This window comes from Erpetoichthys calabaricus, chromosome 9 (assembly GCF_900747795.2).
Source record: "Erpetoichthys calabaricus chromosome 9, fErpCal1.3, whole genome shotgun sequence".
NCBI classification, from domain to species: Eukaryota; Metazoa; Chordata; class Cladistia; order Polypteriformes; family Polypteridae; genus Erpetoichthys; species Erpetoichthys calabaricus.
The window spans coordinates 80,102,809-80,123,974 of record NC_041402.2 but is presented as its reverse complement, the minus strand read 5'-3'; the positions used below and the strand labels follow the sequence as shown (position 1 = coordinate 80,123,974).

The 21,166-nt window shown below is 37.1% G+C and overlaps 1 protein-coding gene across 1 annotated transcript in view; it reads right to left on the bottom strand.

Moving 5' to 3' along the window:
* Nucleotides 1-21,166, bottom strand: part of LOC114657565 (serine/threonine-protein kinase Nek11-like) — a 327,143-nt gene that overhangs the window by 64,658 nt on the left and 241,319 nt on the right. Inside the window, exon 13 of the mRNA XM_028809452.2 lies at nucleotides 3,927-4,030. Coding sequence (XP_028665285.2) covers nucleotides 3,927-4,030 — 104 coding nt within the window. The remainder of the gene's footprint in view (nucleotides 1-3,926; nucleotides 4,031-21,166) is intronic.

Here is a 21,166-nt window from a genome sequence, read left to right as displayed (position 1 = left end):
CGGCCCACCTGCCAAGTTGTTTTGCCTGCCTAAGGTAAAGTCATTCCTGATGGAGGATCGCAGGAATCGTGGGGTAGAGGGGTCCTTTTATCAGATTGGCTGGCCAAGCAATGTTTCAGCTGTGGAATGGCCAAATGGGGGAGGCGGCTTGATGGTTGAGGTCTCCAGGACTCAAATCCAAATCATATTATGTGATATCATCTACTGTTAAATTCTGGTCCGTACCTGTAAAATTTTTATTTGTATACTTTATTGAGGATTTGTTCTGTTCTGTGTATTGTATTGTATTGACCCCCTTCTTTTTGACACCCACTGCATGCCCAACCTACCATGAAAGGGGTCTCTTTTTGAACTGCCTTTCCCAGGGTTTCTTCCATTTTTTCCCTACAAGGGTTTTTTTGGGAGTTTTTCCTTGTCTTCTTAGAGAGTCAAGGCTGGGGGGCTGTCAAGAGGCAGGGCCTGTTAAAGCCTGTTGCGGCACTTCTTGTGTGATTTTGGGCTATACAAAAATAAATTGTATTGTATTGTACCAGTCAGTAGATGAGTTGCTGAATTTTGGACCAGCTTCAAGCAGGACAGGGTTTGACTAATACCTAAACAGAGATAATTACAATAGCCAAAACAACAAGAAATAAATGCATGAACAACTATTTCTAAGTCTTTAAATGAAACCAGAGATTTCAGCTTGGTAATTTTCTTTTACTAAAAGAAACTGCATTTTAACACACTGTTAATTTGCTTGTCAAATGTAAAAGATTGGTCAAAAATGACACCAAGACTCCTGACATGAATGCACATATTTGCTGACCTAAATTATTACTTATATTGCAGAAAGAATTTGGGGAACCAAATATAATAACTTCAATTTTACTTTAATTTACCTGAAAGAAGTTTTTTGACATCAAATGTCTAACATCCTCTAAAGAAGCAATAATGGAAATCTGTTAAACCTAATAGGTGATACTGCAGGTGCTGAAGAAGAAGAGAAGCTACCAATCTTCACTGAAAAAATCCTATTTCAAATGTAGGAACTCAACAACCCTAAGGTAGCACCTTGAATACCAAGCAAATTCATAAGATGATTCTAAGGGATTGCAATGTCAACAGTATCAAACGCTGCATTTACGTCTAGTAACACATCCAGACTCAACTGCAAATAATAAGTCTTTGGACACCTTAAGGTTTGATTCAGTACTATGGTATGCTCCAATACCTGACTGATAAGTCTCAAAAATGTCATATTGAGATTAAGAATGAGGAATGCTGAGAAAAAAAATCCCTTTTTGCAGTACTTTAGATAAAAATGGCAATTTATTTATTTATGGATCTAAAATTATTTATAATTAAGGGATCTAAGTTAGACTTTTTATAAGAGGCTCCACTACAGCATTCTTAAAATAAATAAAATGGAACAGTACCATTTCCTAAGCAGCTGTTGATTATGGAGAGAAAAATTGAGATTATATCCATCAGAAATCGTCGGGAATAATGTCCACTGAGCTGTGGTTAGCTTATGTAATACTACATCGGTTCAATAGGGAAAAGACACAGGCTAAAAGTGGTTCAGTAAGTTGGAACGTACTCTTGGCTCAGACAAATCATGAGTGGAAGGTAAAATATTACTCCTTATTGTGTCAATTTTATCAATAAAAAAGTTCCAAAATTTTTCACAATTTTCAATAACTAATAAATGAACTAATTAATAGGACTGCTACTACGTAGTGTGTACTACTATGTACCTTGGTTAATTATAACTTTCCAATACCTAATACATGAAGCCCATATAACTAATATATTATTGAGACGCAGACAAAATAAAGACAAAAAATGTATATACACAAAATCCTAGTCTTCCTAAAGAAAAAACAAGTCAAGTCGGGGAGCATGCACTGGTACAGTGAGTTGCCGCACCCACTACACAACGAAACAACTCAGGATCCCGGTTGGCAACCCTCCAGGCAGACACATGGTCCAATCCCACCCTCCAGAAATGACCATCTATCTTCTGCAGCCAGGTGTTACATGGGCAACCCCTTGGCCTGGTCCAGCCACTCGGGTTGCACTACAAAACTAACTTATTTTTTCTTGGGGATCCCCTTCTCACACTAATGCATGCGCTAACTAAACGCTCCGCATCTTTTTTTTGCCAACGGTAGGACTAAAGACATGTTTGCCTTTATCACGGGTTACGTGCAGCATCCTCCAGCAGGCCTGACCTGGTAGTGCACCCAACCCGTCGTCAGTGTTCTGCTTTGTGAACATGCTGAAGACAAAGTTAAAATGATCATTAAAGCACACATTCAACAACTTAAATAGTAAGAGCTTTAACTTTAATTTGCAAAAGTCGACTTTACCTTATTCTTAAGAGTTTCTTTCCTTTAAAGTGGTAATGCCTGGTAGGCGGATAACCTCATGCATATTCTTCCACAGATGATTTCTTCTATCCTGCGCTTATAGTAATATTTGACACTGGCCATGTACTTTTCTGTAATACTGAAAAAATACCTACAAACTTAAATCCTATCATCACACTACAGCACCACAATGTTACACATACCTATAGCTATCCTTTCTTTGCAATCTTCTGCCCCTGCCTCATCAGCATCACTGGACGGACTCTCTGTGGGTGTTAGTTGGATCAGAACTGTGAGACGCAGATAGCGTTTTGTTCTCCCTAGGCATTCATAGCGGGTAGCATTTCAGTTGCTTTACATTTCATATCATACATTCACTAAATATTTTCCTTTGCTTTTATTTACTCTACAAATAGCTTAAATTCTAAAATCTAAAGTCACCTATGAAAGCTAGATAGTGGCACTAAGGTACAACTACACTTAGCTGCTAATTTATTGAGCTAATGTTAACAGCGTTGTCATATGAAGCACCGCATATCAACGTCAGCTAGACATGGCATGTTAATAATGCTAGAAACTCAGTTTATTTTATGCAGTTTGGCAGATTTTAGGGCCAATCATTTTTGATACTTTTGCTAGTTAGCTACTTTGTTATCCCCTAGTGCTGCCGAAGCTTGAACCAATTCAGTATTATAAAGTTAACGAATGACAACTCTTCTCACCTATTCTAAATAAAGCTGATATTTTCATACATTATGCTACATTCTCCTTCAGTGTCATTTTATTTTGCTTAATCCTAGCCTTCTCAGCACCAACTTTCTTTTTTTCTTTTACCATTAGTGTCCATTGTAAAATGGTTAAATGCAGTGAGCAGGTCAAAAAAATGAAAGAATGGGCCATTTCAATTTCACATGCATAGTGTTATACCATTTGGGAATGGATCACCTACTTTTTCACAGAATTTAGACCTGTCTGAGAAGTGGGGTTGTATTACTTGGGAAGGGACCATCTGTTATGTCTTTACTAAATATGTGTTAATTGATTTATGAAAAATGTAAAGGGTATACATGGCAATTCGACCAGCCCACCAGGAAATCTTTTGGTGTTCCCAATGACCACTCCACCCCTGTTGCATGTGACACAACATGTGCATCATGTGCCTAGCAAAGCACCATGTGTGAAGGTCAAAAATAGTGTCATCCATGCAAATCCAATTTTTTTTTTTATTTTTTATTAATTTTATTGTAATCATTCGGTACATATAGATCAATTTTTACAAAAAATAGGATTGAAAACAAATCAAACCCCACCCCAATTCAAAATGGTGGTGTTTAAAAATTTCACAAAGATGTCCTAGGTCAGGGTTGAAAAAAAAACTGTAAATTGTCCTAGTGTGTGTGAGTACTGTATTGTACTGGTTTCATATGAAGGGTTTCTTCCTTCCTTCCACACTATGCTGTCAGGATAGATTTTGGCCTCTATGACTCAGATTTGGATTAAGCAGGATTGAAAAGGGATATTCAGATGGATTGTTTAAACAGAAAGTTTTCATAAAAGTTTTACATTTCTTACCTGCTCCTCTGAGTATTCAGATATTGAAGCCAGCATGGTCTCTTCCATTTCATCAGAATCTGAGTCCGTCTCTGTCTCATCAGACTCCAAATCCAAGATTTCATCTGCCAAATGTGTATTACCAGTAAGTCAAATGTATGCTATTTCTAGTTTTTCTATTTAGATTATATATGTTTTATAAGTCATGTGTGACATTTTGTTATTGTATATGTACAATAATTGTCTAGTTGAGCATTTAATACAATGTTAGTAAATTAGCCACATTTTATATTGTGTTGGACAAAATGTGTTTGAATAAATACCTTTAAAATCTATAAGATGCGCAATGGGTTGGTATGTAGGCTCTCAAGAATAAAAGATACTACATAATGAGACGATTCCTAAAGACTGGAAAGCCATTAAAGTTGTCTCATTATATAAAATAAAGTGATCAGCCAAATTCCAGTATTATATAATACTTCACATAATGTTCATCACAGAAAAATAATTTAAAACAATTATTAAAGAAAACATCAACAAATATACATAAAGTATATATGTATTTGCAAACAGTAAATATGGACTTGGACAAGGAGATTATGTTTCATTAATATGGTAATATACTGTATGAATAAGTAACAAAAGCATTTGATCAATAACATTTCATAAAGTATTATTTATCTTAGTTTTGGAAAGATTTTATAATTTACTCAATGAAGGGAGTTATGACAGAAAAATAAGTGTTAATTCAAGGATGAGTGTCCAGATGGGTTGAAAATTGATATTAAAAGTGTGGTCCCTTAGAAACCTGTTTTGAGGTTGCTGTTCTGTTTAATTAACATAAATAATTTAGATAGAAATTCAATCAACAAGCTAGATAAATTTGCTGATAACTGTTAGCTAGACAGATTGACAGGAACAGTGCAGTCAGTAAAACCATAATAGAGTGACAAAATTCATTGTCAGATAAAATTATACAGTATCTAAATAAATGTAATTGTTCATAAGCAAGAACTAAAAATATTAGTTATAATTAAATGAATGGTGTCTGAAATTACCAAGTCCAGAAGGTTGCCGGTTCAAATCCCCGTCACTGCTGAAAAGAGATTTTACTCTGCCCTGCCCTTGAGCAACACCCTTAACCTGTAATTGCTCCAGGGGCGCTGTACAATGGCTGACCCTGCGCTCTGACCCCAAGGGGTATGCGAAAAACTAATAAATTCCTAATACAAGAAATTGTATAAGGCAAAATAAAGAACAAAAAAAAAAAAGTACACCTTACAGGAAAGACTTGGAAATCTTAATTTGCGTGCCACTGTCCACAACTAAAAAGTAAAATGTTGATTATGAAGCTTAATAGGATGTTTGGTTCAATAATATACTGTGTTAAGAACAGGACAAGGGGGAAATTGTCTTTTTTTACATTGCTATTTGTTTTTTTTTAATAAATTTTCTTGATTTTATTGTAATCATTCTATACAAATAGATCCAATTTTTACAAAAACTAGGATTGAAAACAAATCAACCCCCACCTGAGAAAGAGAGCATGGACAACAGAATAAAGCTTAAAGCTAGCAAAAATAAATAAATTGATGAGTTTAATAGGAAGAGAATCTACTTCCTCAGTGCTTTAAGAGCTTACTCTGAAATATTATTGATTAGATATTGTCAGGTTTTGAAAAAAGTTCTTCACAGATCCTCTAAATAAGAATTTGAATTTTTCCAATTTCATTTGTTATTTGTAAATGCTTATTGTTAAATTAAAAAAAAAATTATAAATAACTTTTATTTATGTTTTTGTCAAAAAATGTGAAATGATTATTGTATTTTGTTATTTTATTTGAATTTACATTAACTTTTTTTTCTGTCAATTTCCATGATTAATCCCATTTTGTGTGCCGTTTGTTATGATGCTACTCACTGCTAAGCAAATAAGCCATGTGCTGCAATTTAAGAGAAGGACCACATCTTAATTGTCATCCAAAATATATAAAAATAAATTAAAAACTATCAAAAGACTGTTTCTTGAGCAACTTAACTAAAGAATTTCCCTTTTGACTCAAACAAGCGTCTGTTTTATCACACTGAGTTTTGTTTTTCCTTTTCAATTTGGTAGTGCTTGATCTTTATCAGTTTCAGGACTCTTTGGAATTTCCATCAAAAGAACTCATCAATCTTCTGTTAAAGATGACTGACTCAGTTCTATCTGTCAGAATGAACCAGATACAGGAATTTCATTCTCAATGCATTGTGTTTTGAGCTTCTTACTTAGCAACTTTGTCCATTACAGCCATTGCTGGGGACAATGGCATCTTCAATGGATGCATGCATGAAAATGTCAGAACATCATGTCATGGTGGCCGTATTATTTAAGAGTAAATTCTGCATACGGAACTCTACTGAACACTGTTTAAAAGGAGGCTACATTTCTATATATCATCTTCAAGTACTTTAATATATATGAAAAAAAAAAAACTATTGCTTTTTTCTTGAGTAACCCTTGCCTTTATTTGACAGCAAATTTGCCAACTTTCTTAACAATAATCTTTGTAAATCAGAAACAAACATAATGTTAGATCAATCTGTTTTCATGGACAGGTCTATACAGTCACAACATTATGGCTATGGTACAATACACTTTTGAGACCTCATGTGGAGTACTACATGCAGTTTTGGTTTTCCTGCAACAAAAAGGGCATAAAAGTGCTAGAAAGCCAGGAAATTAAATAATAGACTATGTCCAGGACTGTGGGGCATGCACCACATGGGAATATAGAAGAGACTGGATTCTCTCAGACAACAGTGACAATGCAGAAGTGTTTACAATTATTAAGGAAGTTTAAAGGGTGTTTGCAAGATGATATTTTAAAATGACTAAAATGACTTCATTCAAAATAAAATTACAGACACAAATTGAAGCTGGTAAAAGTTAAACCATGCTGTCATGTTAGAAAGTATTCTTCACATAGGGAAAACCAATGATAAAATAATAATAATAATGTTTATTTATATAGGACTTAACAAAAACAAATGTATAAAGTGTTCCAAATAAAGCAATAGGTAAAATCAACAAAGAATTATCATAGTAATAGGTAAACCATCATAAATACTGTATGTACTCTGAAGTGAGATTAAAATAGTACATAAAATAATATACAGTAATCCCTCGCTACTTCGCGGTTCACTTTTCGCGGATTCACGACTTCGCGGATTTTATATGTAAGCATATCTAAATACATAACGCGGATTTTTCGCTGCTTCGCGGGTTTCTGCGGACAATGGGTCTGTTTACTTGCTTCCTCACTTGGTTTGCCCAGTTGATTTCATACAAGAGATGCTATTGGCGGATTGCTGAGAAGCTACCTAATCAGAGCACGCAGTTAAGTTCCTGTGTGCTGCTGATTGGTTCAGCGACGAGTGTTGCATTAACCAGGAAGTCTCATCTCACTCGTTCATCATTAACGTGCTAATGCTTCAGGGGCCGTGTCCAAGCACCAACAGAAGATGCAAATGATTGCAGAAAAGGTAAAAGTTTTGGATATGTTGAAGGAAGGGAACAGCTACACCGCTGCAGGACATCGATTCTCTTTATTTAAAAAGGAGGAAAAGCATATAAGATCTACAGCCGCAGTGTCCTTTAACCAGGGTGCAAAACGAGTTGCAAGTGGACGTGATAAGGCAGTAGTCTGGATGGAATCTGCTTTAGGAATCTTTGCAACAAGGTCGACGACGTCATGACCGCCTAAAAGCTGCTACGTGTACTTCGCTATACAGTAAGTGTAAACTTATCTACCGATTTCATATTGCTTAGCAGTTGTTCCTGTTTTTAATAGAGTAAATGGTGGGTTGTAAACAATACAGGGAGGGTTTAAAAACGTCCAAATACACGTTAAATAATTAAATAAATATAGTGTCCCTACTTCGCGGAAATTCAATTATCGCGGTCGGCCTTGGAACCTATCTCCCGCAATAAGTGAGGGATTACTGTAAACTTAAACTGAAAAGGACATATGACACTCTGGTTAATAAGACAAAATAAGAATTATAAAATTAACTGAAAGAGTTAACACAAATTATGTTAGAATAGAAGCCTTATGAAAATAAAACATTTTAAAAAAGGATTTAACATTAGAATTACCAGAGCCTACGAGAAAACCCGAAAATCCGGCCCACCTTAAATCCGTTCGCACCTCTCCGCCAGCGTCTTTTGTTGTGTAAATGTGTCGATAATAGCAAGCAGCCTGCTATCCCTTCCCCCCACCGCAGTTCAATTCGCAAAGAAGTTTGTCAGTGCTCAGTGTTTATCTTCGAGTGAAGTGCTGGAGCTTTATATGGTAAAAAAAGTATATCGTCATTTGGAATACATACATTTCATGTGTGTTCAGTGTCATCAACAATCTCTGTAAAAACGTTGTTAACACAGAAAAGTTTTTCATGTTTTAGTAATAACTGACAAAATGTAGACATGAAATGTATAATGTGTGAAGCCTGAAATACAAATATGAAATAAACACTTTCACAAAAGGTATAAGTATAACAAAACAAGTGCACTTTTATTCAAGAATTTAACCGAAGAAAAAAAGAAAGCAGGTTACGGTAGGCAGTTGATACAACAGCTTGCGTGGTGCAATGCTAAGAACTGCTGCCTTCCAATCAAGAGGTCGCGGTTTCGATATCAGCTGCTTCCCAAATTTATTGTTTTGAGTAGTGAGCTGCTCTTATTGTTAATATCATACAATAAAAACATACGTTTGATTTGTGTCTGTAACAGCCGCCGTTTTCATATAAAGACGTGGTATAACAAACAAACTTGTTTTGCTATACCCCCTCTTTATTTGAAAACCATGTCAGATCTTGTGCACGAACGAGACTGGGACTGGGAAAACTGTGGACATGGATGTAAGTGGTGTGCGTGATTGAGAATGACTGTGGATGTGAATTTTTTTTGTTCAGTTTTATTCTTGAGTGTTCCTGCTCACGCTGAATTAGTATGCACCTGATCCATGATGTCAAAGCCACACTGACACAAAAAGAGAGACTTAGGTATATATGACATTTGGAATAATTCATTTTATGACCTGTATTGTACATTTCGGAAAACGATGTTGCACTAATGCGACATTATATTCATTTGCATACCTTCATGCGGTTGTAGTTAGTGACCGTGTTTTTTTTGTTTTTTTTTTCTGATCTTGGCCAGTGTCCACATGTTGCTGCATGTTGGTATTTCTTTTGAGCTCCAGGAGATGTAGAGGACAGGATAGAACAGAGAGGTCAGTTCTGCACTATATGCAGTCATCAGATTCAAATGTTAATAGTTCTCACACACACCCAAGGACCGTCTTTACGACGTGTATAAGGTGTGAAGCCTGAAGTCCAAATATCAAATAAACACTTTCACAAAAAGTACAAGTATAACAAAACAAGTGCGCTTTTCAAGAATATAACCAAAGAAAAAAGAAAACAGGTTACGGTAGGTGGTTGATACGACAGCTTGCGTGATGCATTACTAAGAACTGCTGAATCCCAATCAAGAGCTTCTGGGTTCGATGCTGGCAGCTTCTCAAGTTTACCATTTTGAGTAGAAAGATGCTCTTATTGTTAATACAGTATTATACAATAAAAACATACATTTGATTTGTGTCTGTAACAGCTGCTGTAAATTTATAGTGCTTGTCAAACTTAGCGTTTTTTTTTTTATTCAGTTTTATTCTCTCAGTCACATTCACGCTCGCCCCGATCTGACACTGCTGTTTTTAAATAAAGACGTGCTCTAACAGAGGTGAACTCAGTTCGGAGAAAGAGAACAGAAGCCCTCCCCGCAAGAAACATCCACTCACATTCGATCTGGCTTTTATATAAGTAAAATATAAATACTTCTTATGTAAAGACCATCACAAAACATAATCACAAAACAGGAGTTTGCATGATACGCTGGCGAGCTCTGAAAGTGGCGCTGTTTCTTTGAAGGACAGGTGATTAGCAGGATGACGCCGGACCTTGTCCTGTATCCAAACGGTGCCATCTTTCACCTTTACGCCTGGTGCAGCTGCATTGTTCTTATATGTGAGTGGACGTTTCTTGTGGGGAGGGCATCTGTTCTCTTTCTCCGATCGGAGTTCACCTCTGTTATAGCGCGTCTTTATTTGAAAACAGTAGTGTCAGATCAGAGCGAGCATGAACGCGACCAAGAGAATAAAACTGAATAAAAAAATTCTAAACTTTACAAGTACCATACATTTACAGCGGCTGTTACAGACTCAAAAATCAAATGCATGCTTTTACTGTATAATAGTAACAATAAGAACAGCTCACTACTCAAATCGTTTATTTTGGGTGACATTAAGATTCGAACCCAGGATCTTCTGAATAGGAGTCGGCAGCTCTAACTGCTGTACTACCAAAGAAGTCAGGATGACTAGCAACACTAACCTGATTTCTTTTTCTTCAGTTATAGTCTTAGAAAAAAAGCGCATTTGTTCTGTTAATATTTGTATCTTTTGTGAAAGTGCTTATTTGATATTTGGACTTCAGTCTTCACACATTATACACTTCATGTATACATTTTATTGTTAGTATTAAAACATGGAGAAAGTTTGTCTTTTAGGTATGTGTTCAACATTTCCTTTCATTCTACTCATCCTACACTTACACAGATCTTTGTTGACACAGAACACACATGAAATGCATATGTTCCGAATAACGATATATTTTTTTAGCCTAGGTACCTGACTCACTGATAAACAAGGCTTCAGTTGGGGGATGTTTTTGCAGTTTCTCTGTCGGTTGGGGGGGGGGGGGGGGGGGGGGGGGGGGGGGGGGGGGGGGGGGGGGGGGGGGTGGGGGGGGGGGGGGGGGGGGGGAGGGGGGGGGGGGGGTGGTATAGCAGGCTGCATGCTGCTTGGGATTATCAACACATTTACAAGACAAAAGAGCTGAATGGAGATGTGCGAGTGGATTTAAGGTTGGCCGGATTTACGAGTTTTCTCGTTAGCATTGGTAATTCTAGTGTTAAAGAATATACAGAATTAGTGACCCTGAACTTCGCTCTAACCACAAGGGCCATTTCAGTGTTTAAACTAGTTATTAAATCAATCACCAGGGGCCTCATGCATAACGCCGTGTGTAGAATTCGCACTATAACATGACGTAAGCACAAAAGCTGAAATGTGATTATGCACAGAAAAATCCAGATGCTGGAATCTGTGCGTACGCAAACTTCCACGCTCTTCTGCTACATAAATCATGATCAGCGTGAAAAGTAATGCTCATGCACGCACCTGCTGTCCTGCCCCAACTCCTCCCAGAATTACACCTCTTTGAATATGCAAAGCAATATAAATAGCCCTTAAGCTCAGCGTTCTGTGAAAAGGCAATGGCAAAAGTACGAGGAAAAATAGAAGAATTTCAACGAATACCAAATGGAGGCAAAGAAAAACGTAATATTTGTTGGTTTAAACAGTTATATAAGCAACAAAAGGAAGTTGATTGAGTGATATAGCGTGTCGGAGAAATTCGAAAGCTCAAGTTCACAAAGTCGCACAGTGCCCGAAATAAAAAAGAAGTTGTCACATATCAAAGTCGCCGTAAAAAGGCAACTCGTAGCCCATCTTCTGAGTATCATATGAAAGCTTATTAGGGATACAGTGAAAAAAAAAGGCACACAGTGTGAAAAAAGCACGAAATGTGAACTTTAATCTCGAAATTTCCACTTTAATGACAAAATAAACTACGTGATTAAAGTAGAACATCATAAACTTCATCTTAAAATCGTTTAATTTACTAGTTTCTTAAATCCCATCGTAACTAAAGTAGCACGTTAAATGCTTTGTTGTGTATTTGATCTTATATGTGCTCTATGTGCCAGAATCACTACGTGCTCTTCCTCCGACAGGACACAGAATCCATTACATTCGTAATATTACAGCTCTCTGAATAATTAAAATACTGATAAGTATATGTGATATCATTTTCATAATGATATGAGTTAAAGCATGTTATTAAACATGAGAACTCGGTGTCGCAGTGATTGTTCATGTCTTACGCAAGATGCTTGCTGCGCCATGCGCGTTACAGAAGTACTGTCTTTTTCAAACGTACTAACCCCCAATTCCTGTCCTTACTTTTCTTTCTCCAAATACCCAATCGCCACACAATCAGCTCTGTAATAGACGTTAAGCCATCTGCAAGCTTAGAACGCCGATTCTTCAAAACTTTTAAGGAACATCGAAATATCTTCGTAATGTTTAATTATTCTATCCATCTATCCTTCCAGTGTCGCGCCAGCCACAGCATGAATACAGCGCGAGGCAGGAACAAACCGTGAACGAAGCTCAAGCTCGCTAGCGCTGCGGCACCGTGTAGTTAAAGTTAAAGTTTTATCTGTATAATATAATAAACATATTTTGCTGCATTTCATCTTAAAAATGATATCGTCATCATATGTAAATACGCGCTTTATAAAGTGGCTCAGGTTGTGCAATATTATAACTGTATTATAAGTACAATTACCTCACGGTAACTTGCAAGTACAAACAGTTCTACAAGGAGCACTTGATGGACTGATTGAGTGCGTGTATAGTTCTTGGGAAGAAACTGTTTGTGAACTGCGAGGTCTGAACAGGAAAGGCTCTGAAGCGTTGGTCGGATGAGAGCAGTTCAAATAGCGAATAGCTGAGGAAGCGAGTGCTTGATGCTGTATACCGATAATTCTCTTTCCAATCGCTGTAGATCTGTGATTCACACTTAGATACAGTGATATAAATACTCCGAGTGGTGCAGTGAGAGTAATATGGAAAAAGATGATCCGCTGTGGCAACCCCTAACGGGAGCAGCTGACAGAAGAAGAAGTTGCAGTGAGAGTAACAACGCTAAAGCAGTTATGGTATTTAGAATAGTTTGACCATTCTGTGGACCATTATATTGTTACAGGTTAATTACAATCAGATGCATTAAACGTATAAACAATATGCGGTTAATTTCAGTGTATTTATAAAGCCGCGTCAGGGATGTGGATCTAAAAAAGAAAGGGTAATCACACAGGAACAGTAGCACTGCTTTGACACTGGGTGCTGCCAGTCTGCAAAACCAAGCAGAGAACTTGCGTACGACAGGGTATGAGCTACCGTGGAAATGTGCATGGCTTTACGCCAAGTTTAGGTTTTATACATCGCGATTTGAATGTGGAAACGTTCTTACGCAACATTTCTGTGCATACATGAGGCCCCAGGTTATTGCCAGAAAAGCCAATAATTTACAGATGCAATCAGGAACCAAAACGTGTTACTTTGAAAATAATCAATAAAATATTAAAATCTATACAAAAAAATACACTGGTAACCAGTGGAGGGATGATAAAATAGGAGCGATGAGTTTACTCTTTTTGGTTTTTGGTAAATTGTCATCAGTAGCTATTTGTACCACTTGAAGTCTATTTACTGATTTCTGATTAAACTAAGTTAATAAACCATTGCAGCAGTCCAGACTTGAAGACAACAAAGCATACAAAATCACTCGTATATGTCTAAAATTCAGAAATGATCTAATCCAAAACATGTTTTTTAAGGTGATAAAAATAATTTCTACAAAGCCTTTCTCACATGCGTCTCACCATTTAGGCTGAAATCAAACAAAACACCCAGATTATACAACAAATTTAACATTAGTAATAATAATAAAAATAATAGGATAAGGTATTGAGCAATATACCAGGTAGTAGTACATTGGAGACCTTCCAATCTCGAATTGATGTTATTTTGCTGAATTATTTTATTTAGCTATGTTGAGCTGAATGACCTGTTCATGCCAATTATGTGTTATGTTCTTGTGAATAAAATATCCAGCCAATCTGTGATAACAAAACACACAACAATTTAAAGCACCAGATAGGTAGTGAGACCCTCTTTGTTATATGGGTTGGAAACGGTGGCACTGACCAGAAAGCAGGAGACAGAGCTAGAGGTGACAGAGTTAAAGATGCTAAGATTTACACTGGGTGTGACAAGGATGGACAGGATTAGAAATGAGTACGTTAGAGGGTTGGCTCAGGTTGGAATTATTATTAACTATTATGGTTGGAGGGTTGGTTGAGAGTCAGAGAGGCGAGATTGTGTTGGTTTGGACATTTGCAGAGAAGAGATGCTGGGTATATTGGGAAGAGGATATTAAGAATAGAGCTGCCAGGCAAGAGGAAAAGAGGAAGGTCTAAGAAAAGGTTTATGGATGTGGTGAGAGAAGATATGCACGTGATGGGTGTGACAGAGCATGATATAGAGGACAGAAAATATAGAACAAGATGATCCACTGTGGCAACCCCTAACGGAAGCAGCCAAAAGAAAAAGGAGGAGATATGGTATTATTGTTACCCTTCACACCATGCACTTTGAGACCGATATTCCCTGCACTATCACCCTTAGTAAAATTGCTTTCAGCCAACCCTGTACCCTTCCTGAAATAGCTCCTTACTGAACCATAACAGGTGCAGCAGCTTGACCCAGCCAAACAATCTATATTACTGCTTAAACTATATCTGGATATCAGCATCTCTCTAAAATCCCTCAGGATTTACCAATATTCTTACTACATTATTATTAAACATTGTAATATTTGCAAACAGTGTACATCTGTGGTCGTTTGATATTATCTACTGTATACCATGGATGGATGGAATTTCTACAGCAAAATGTATAATTCAAAATACAGGCCAGCAAATGACACACATTTGCAGACCGTGCTTCTCTAGTTTGCATATTAAAGACTGAACAGCGGGAAATGATATTACTGAAAAGTCATTGTTTACAATGTCCTTTTAACCTGTATCAATTTTCCTAATTAAAGAGGAAGCAGTGCAATTTAAGGGTGATTAAATAGTGACAATGAACTACATAGAGTCATGTATATTAGAGTCTGTGAAAGTGCCCCCTTACTCTGCAAGAATCTGCTGATGTGTTATGGATAATGAGAAAAGTACACAAAAAAATCCTTCTAACCAGTTTAGAAAGACACTAAAAATAATCTGTTTTATGTCAACACCTTCCAGAAATTTTCAATTTAATAGTCAATTTTGACTGTTTTCTACTTAGGTGCACGGTTATGTATTTTATTTGGGGGCATCAAGACAGAGAACCAAATGCAACACACAAATTTGCAGTGAAAAATGTCTAACCTAAGTTATATGTTAGTAACCAAAACACTTATCTAGCCTTGCCAGAAAAGTGCAAAAGTCCTCATTCACCAGCATTTGGTTTAAAGCAGGCCATAGACAACTACAACACTATAATCTAGGTTCTGAGAGTTATGTACTTTATATGCTAAATTATATATGGGCATATTTAGAACTGAAAAGAATAGCAAAGAAAAAACACAAATACACAAAAAATAAGAAAGCATTCATAGTATACTGCATTTGATTGGCTGTGGTTAAAATTAACTACACTACAAAATTGCAAATATTTACAAAATTTCAATTATTAAAAGTATTACCACAGATACCAAAGAAAAGCTGAGCAGTTTAAAGTATGGATGAAAACTCAGTCTCAGTCAAAAAGTACCATTCAGTAACAATTTCTCAGGATGAGCCTTATTCAGCATGATTCAAACCATTTGCATCTACATTACAAACAAGACCATTTTAAAAAATTGTAATAAGAATTAGCACTTCAAATAAACTACAAAATACTGATCATTAAAATTAATTCATATCATCTCATTTTCTGAAACAGCTTTTCCTTGTGAGGATCACTGTGGCAGCAGACCAAACAGTTCAGCCCAAATTTCCCTGTCTGAATTAAATTTTAAATAATTTTTTTTAATTTTATGAATTTAAAATTAACATATCCCCTTAAGTTATTCACCAAGGCTATAAGAATGACATGCCCTATGTAAGATGGCTTCATGATAATACGGCGATGAAACATAAATCATATTTATTGTAGACATAATTTTAGAAAATTATTATTAAAAGTATATTTTTGACTATATTTTCATATCTAACATTGTCTAAAATGAGAACTTCTCCTGCCAAATATTGATAAACTGAAGGAAAATTGTTCTAAAGAACATAAGAAATTGAATTGTTTTTATACAATTATGGTACAACCACCGATGACAGAATAACACAAAGGTTTAACACCGTTGATTCACACCTACAAGGAATTAGGTTTAAATACCTCGGCTATTAGTCTTTTTTTAGTTGTGGAACACTTGCCCAGTGTCTGTGTAGGTTCTTTCTACAAACTCAAGTTTCCTTCTGACATTGTACAGATAGTATTTTAAATTATTCTTATATAAGGGAGTATGGCTGTGTATGTGGTTCTTCCTAATGATGTCCAGGCATCCTGTCCAGTGTTGGTTGCTGCCCTGATCCTATAATGTATTATTAAGCTTTAACAATAGATGAAAAAATGAAATTGGCTTAAATATACAGATGGACTTTTGATTTTACTATGAACTGTGATTGTAATCTACGGAGGTACTTCAGTTCTTTTGGCCCCGTGACTTGGAAGTACTTCCAGGCTATAGGGAGAATAGAAATCCCTGTGCCTCCCTGCATCATCCCTTGGCGGCCCCCACGGTATCCAGCAGGGCTGTGAATCCGAACTCCACTGTCCATGATGCCCTGCGGGAATTTGGGGCATCTCCATGCTGAGGACTCCATTTAGCGGCATGGGGGAACTGGCCGGGATAAACTGCCAGCCACCTCTCACAATATTATATATATATTGTTCACCATTGTTATGTTTTTATTTTCATAATGGTCACCAGTGGTTGTGTAATATGATGCCACCAGTGAAAAAGTTTAAAAAGTGGTTCTGTAGGCTTTTGGTGTCCATAATTAAGGATTGCTAAGAAAAAAAAACATGCTATTGTTCATAGTTGAAAGGCTATGAATCTAGCAAGAACTGATGACTATGAGTTTTGCTTAGTGATATGTTTGTGTTGTTGCTGATTTTTAATTTTAACCCAATGCAATCCTTACTGTCTGCACATATCTCTAGAGTCTTGGCTTGATTAATTACTTTCTGATCTCTCAATTTAATAAAATAAATCTGCCATGTTCTGATACAGGAAGAACTAGTGCTGGGTGGTATGACCAAAATTCTATATCACGGTATTTTTCAAAATTATACCGGTTTCACGGTATGGGATGGTATTTTTTTCCCCCATGCATGAGTGGATGTTAACCACATTTTCCACTGCAATTACTGGCTAAGAATAACCTATTCCACTGTCATGAGAATTGTACATTGTACAAAAAAATTTTTAATGTGCACACAAGTATTAATACAGGTTTGCCCCATAAAGTGATAGTTTTCAAGGGGGTGGCACTAATGAAGAGAAGGAATCACATTGCATGACAGATGCAGTCAAAATATAGAAAAGTTTTGTTGCTGTGTTTTTCCAAAGTTACCAAAGTTCAGCAGCACTAACTCAAAAAAATGGGATTCAACAAAAGCCTGATGTGTAGAAATGATTCCACAGACAAAATATGTTCATTTTTAAAAGTTTAGTTAAAATTCAAAGTAAAACAGTTCACACTAAAAAGAAAATTAAAATAGCAAATAAAAGGAAAATTCTTATTAAGAAAAGTTCTGTTCAAAGCTTAAATCTTGTTACATCTCAAATTGTTACTATTTGCTAAACATTTATGAACCATTTCAAAACGGTCAGAATGTATGCTTATCCCATTTCCAAGTTGAAAATGGGTCTTTCAAGTCCCTGCTTACTAGGACCTGTTCTAAAGACAACTGAATCTATTATCACACTGTTTCTCAGTTATAGCAAGAAGGTTCTATCTCTTACTAACGTATAGGGGAAAAAGACTATACCATTGTCTATGACTATGGAAGAAATTATATTCTATTCAAATTAAGCAAACATTAATATGAGTTTAACTAAAAACTTTAACTTTCTAAGATTGGCTCTTACACTTTTTATTGAACAATGTTTGCAAACAACTTAAACTAAAATTTTGACAACATATTTTCAACCTGGGCGGCACGGTGGCGCAGTGGGTAGCGCTGCTGCCTCGCAGTTGGGATACCTGGGGACCCGGGTTCGCTTCCCGGGTCCTCCCTGCGTGGAGTTTGCATGTTCTCCCCGTGTCTGCGTGGGTTTCCTCCGGGCGCTCCGGTTTCCTCCCACAGTCCAAAGACATGCAGGTTAGGTGGATTGGCGATTCTAAATTGGCCCTAGTGTGTGCTTGGTGTGTGGGTGTGTTTGTGTGTGTCCTGCGGTGGGTTGGCACCCTGCCCAGGATTGGTTCCCTGCCTTGTGCCCTGTGTTGGCTGGGATTGGCTCCAGCAGACCCCCGTGACCCTGTGTTCGGATTCAGCGGGTTGGAAAATGGATGGATGGATTTTCAACCTTCCAGAGAGGCATTTAGACTTAGTAAAATATCCAGAAGTGCAGAAAAGCTGTATTGCACTGAACATGTCTTAGAAAAGGAATAAATAGTAAATATTTTTGTAAACCAACTGCACTTTGTTAATGTTAACAATCTCTGTCCATTGACATGTTAAAGTGACTTTTTAAACAACTTTACCATCATTAAACTGCATAATATTTAAACTAATAAATAATAACAAAATAAATAATAGTGCAACTTCCAGTAATAATACTATGACTTCCAAGACTTCAAGCCTAGGTGCATTACACAGTATTCACCAAATAAAAATAAAATAAAACAAGTGCAACTTGGTGATGACATCTTTACCAACTGAACCATCATTAAGGCAAACTGCATTAATATGGACCTTGCTTCAAGCTAAGCTATATACATAAATAATAAAACTTCAACTTGCATTTATAATGCTATTTGTGGTATAGCCCTACGGAATCGTATTAGGGCCACGATGAAGAAAAGAAATATGGACACAGTGAAGAAAAAAAAACTATATGTCGAGATTAAAGTCGACATTTCCACTTTATTCTCGTAGTTTATTTTGTCATTAAAGTAGAATGTCATAAACTAAACTTCATCCTAAAATCAATGTTTAATTCACTAGATTTTCTCAAACCCCATCATAAGTTATGTAGCACATTAAATGCTTTGTGTTAAGTGTTCTCCGACCCAGTTGTTAATCGCTACGCTCTTCTTAAACTGACTTCCTCTTGCACTAAGAGGCAGCAATCGCCGCACATAATACATTCACTTCAGTAAGTAAGTAAGGTGTCCCCAGGTGTACGTTCAGTGTAGAGACCTTTATGGCAGGTGTGACGAGGTTCCAAAAAACTGGATGTATGAATGGGTATCGCACATGTTTAACTTAAATATTGTGTAACTGTTGGGTTCATGATCTGGTGGTCGAAGACACAAACACAGAATTCAATGGATGTTCTTCTGAGCAGGCTTTCTTTATTGCATGCGTGCTGTCTCTTTCTGACGTATTAAACCCCCAGTTCCTTTCCTTCCTTTTCTTTCTCCACATAACCAATCGGCACACGATAAACATCCTTGTGAAATTAAAACTAGTTATAAACTTAGACCACGGAGTGTTCAGAACTTTAAAAAAAAATCTTCGTTATACATGTTTAATTATGCCGTCCATTCAGGGTTGCTCTCATCCCAATAAGCATTGTGTGCAAGGCAGGAGCAAATCCTGAATGTGGCACCAGCACATCGCAGGGTGAATACGAGCAATACATACACTGGCAGGATTAATATAGCATAACAAAACCAGCCATCCTACATGACTTTGAAAGGAAACTGAAGCACGCCGAGTAAATCCACCAAAAAAACATGCAAATTCAAGGCAAGGAACACCCAGGAACCCATTGCTGCAAGGCAGCAGTGCAACCTCCACGCCACCGCGCCCCCATATGATTAATACATGCTTTAATGCATTTCATCATGAAAATTATATCAAGTATTTATCTTAGCATTCTAAATGTTCAGGGAGCAGGAATATCACGAAATTAATGTATTCTGTGTGCTGCCTGCGCCTACTCTTAGTACAAGAGGAAGTCAGTTTAACATGGCTCGGGGAACATAACACAAAACACTTAATGTGCTACGTAACTTTTGACGGGGTTTGAGAAAACCTAGTAAATTAAATATTCATTTTAAGATGAAGTTTAGTTCACGATGTTCTACTTTAATAACAAATTGCGAGAATAAAGTCAACATGTCGTCACACTATTACACAGTACCCAGGTACATTACACAGTACAGTGATCCCTCGCTATATCGCGCTTCGCCTTTCGCGGCTTCACTCTATCGCGGATTTTATATGTAAGCATATTTAAATATATATCGCGGATTTTTTGCTGGTTCGCGGATTTCTGAGGACAATGGGTCTTTTAATTTCTGGTACATGCTTCCTCAGTTGGTTTGCCCAGTTGATTTCATACAAGGGACACTATTGGCAGATGGCTGAAACGCTACCCAACTTACTTTTCTCTTTCTCACTCTTGCGCTTTCTCTGATCCTGATGTAGGGGGTGTGAGCAGGGGGGCTATTCGCACACCTAGACGATACGGACGCTCGTCTAAAAATGCTGAAAGATTATCTTCACGTTGCTACCTTCTGTGCAGCTGCTTAGTGAAGCGACATGCTGCACGGTGCTTTGCATACTTAAAAGCTCGAAGGGCACGTATTGATTTTTGCATGTTTGTTTTTCTCTGTCTCTCTCTCTCTCTCCCCGCTCCTGACGGAGGGGGTGTGAGCTGCCGCCTTCAACAGCTTTGTGCCACGGTGCTTCGCATACTTAAAAGCCAAACAGCCCTATTGATTTGTTTGCATTCTCTGTCTTTATGACAGTCTCTGCTCCTGACGTACACTCCTTTGAAGAGGAAGATATGTTTGCATTCTTTTAATTGTGAGACAGAACTGTCATCTCTGTCTTGTCATGGAGCACAGTTTAAACTTTTGAAAAAGAGACAAATGTTTGTTTGCAGTGTTTGAATAACGTTCCTGTCTCTCTACAACCTCCTGTGTTTCTGCGCAAATCTGTGACCCAAGCATGACAATATAAAAATAACCATATAAACATATGGTTTCTACTTCGTGGATTTTCTTATTTCGCAGGTAGCTCTGGAACGCAACCCCCGCGATGGAGGAGGGATTACTGTATTGAAAAAAAATACAACTTGGCTTGCAGTATCCAGTATCCAGTAGTATAGAAACAGTATATTCACACATTTGAACATAATGGTCCATATCCGACCTTTTAAATCCAAAGTATCTCCAGACAACAGACTTGACTCTTTTTTCCAGCAAAAGTTCTTCTGTGTCATCATGTTCAACTTTATTGTCTGCTACA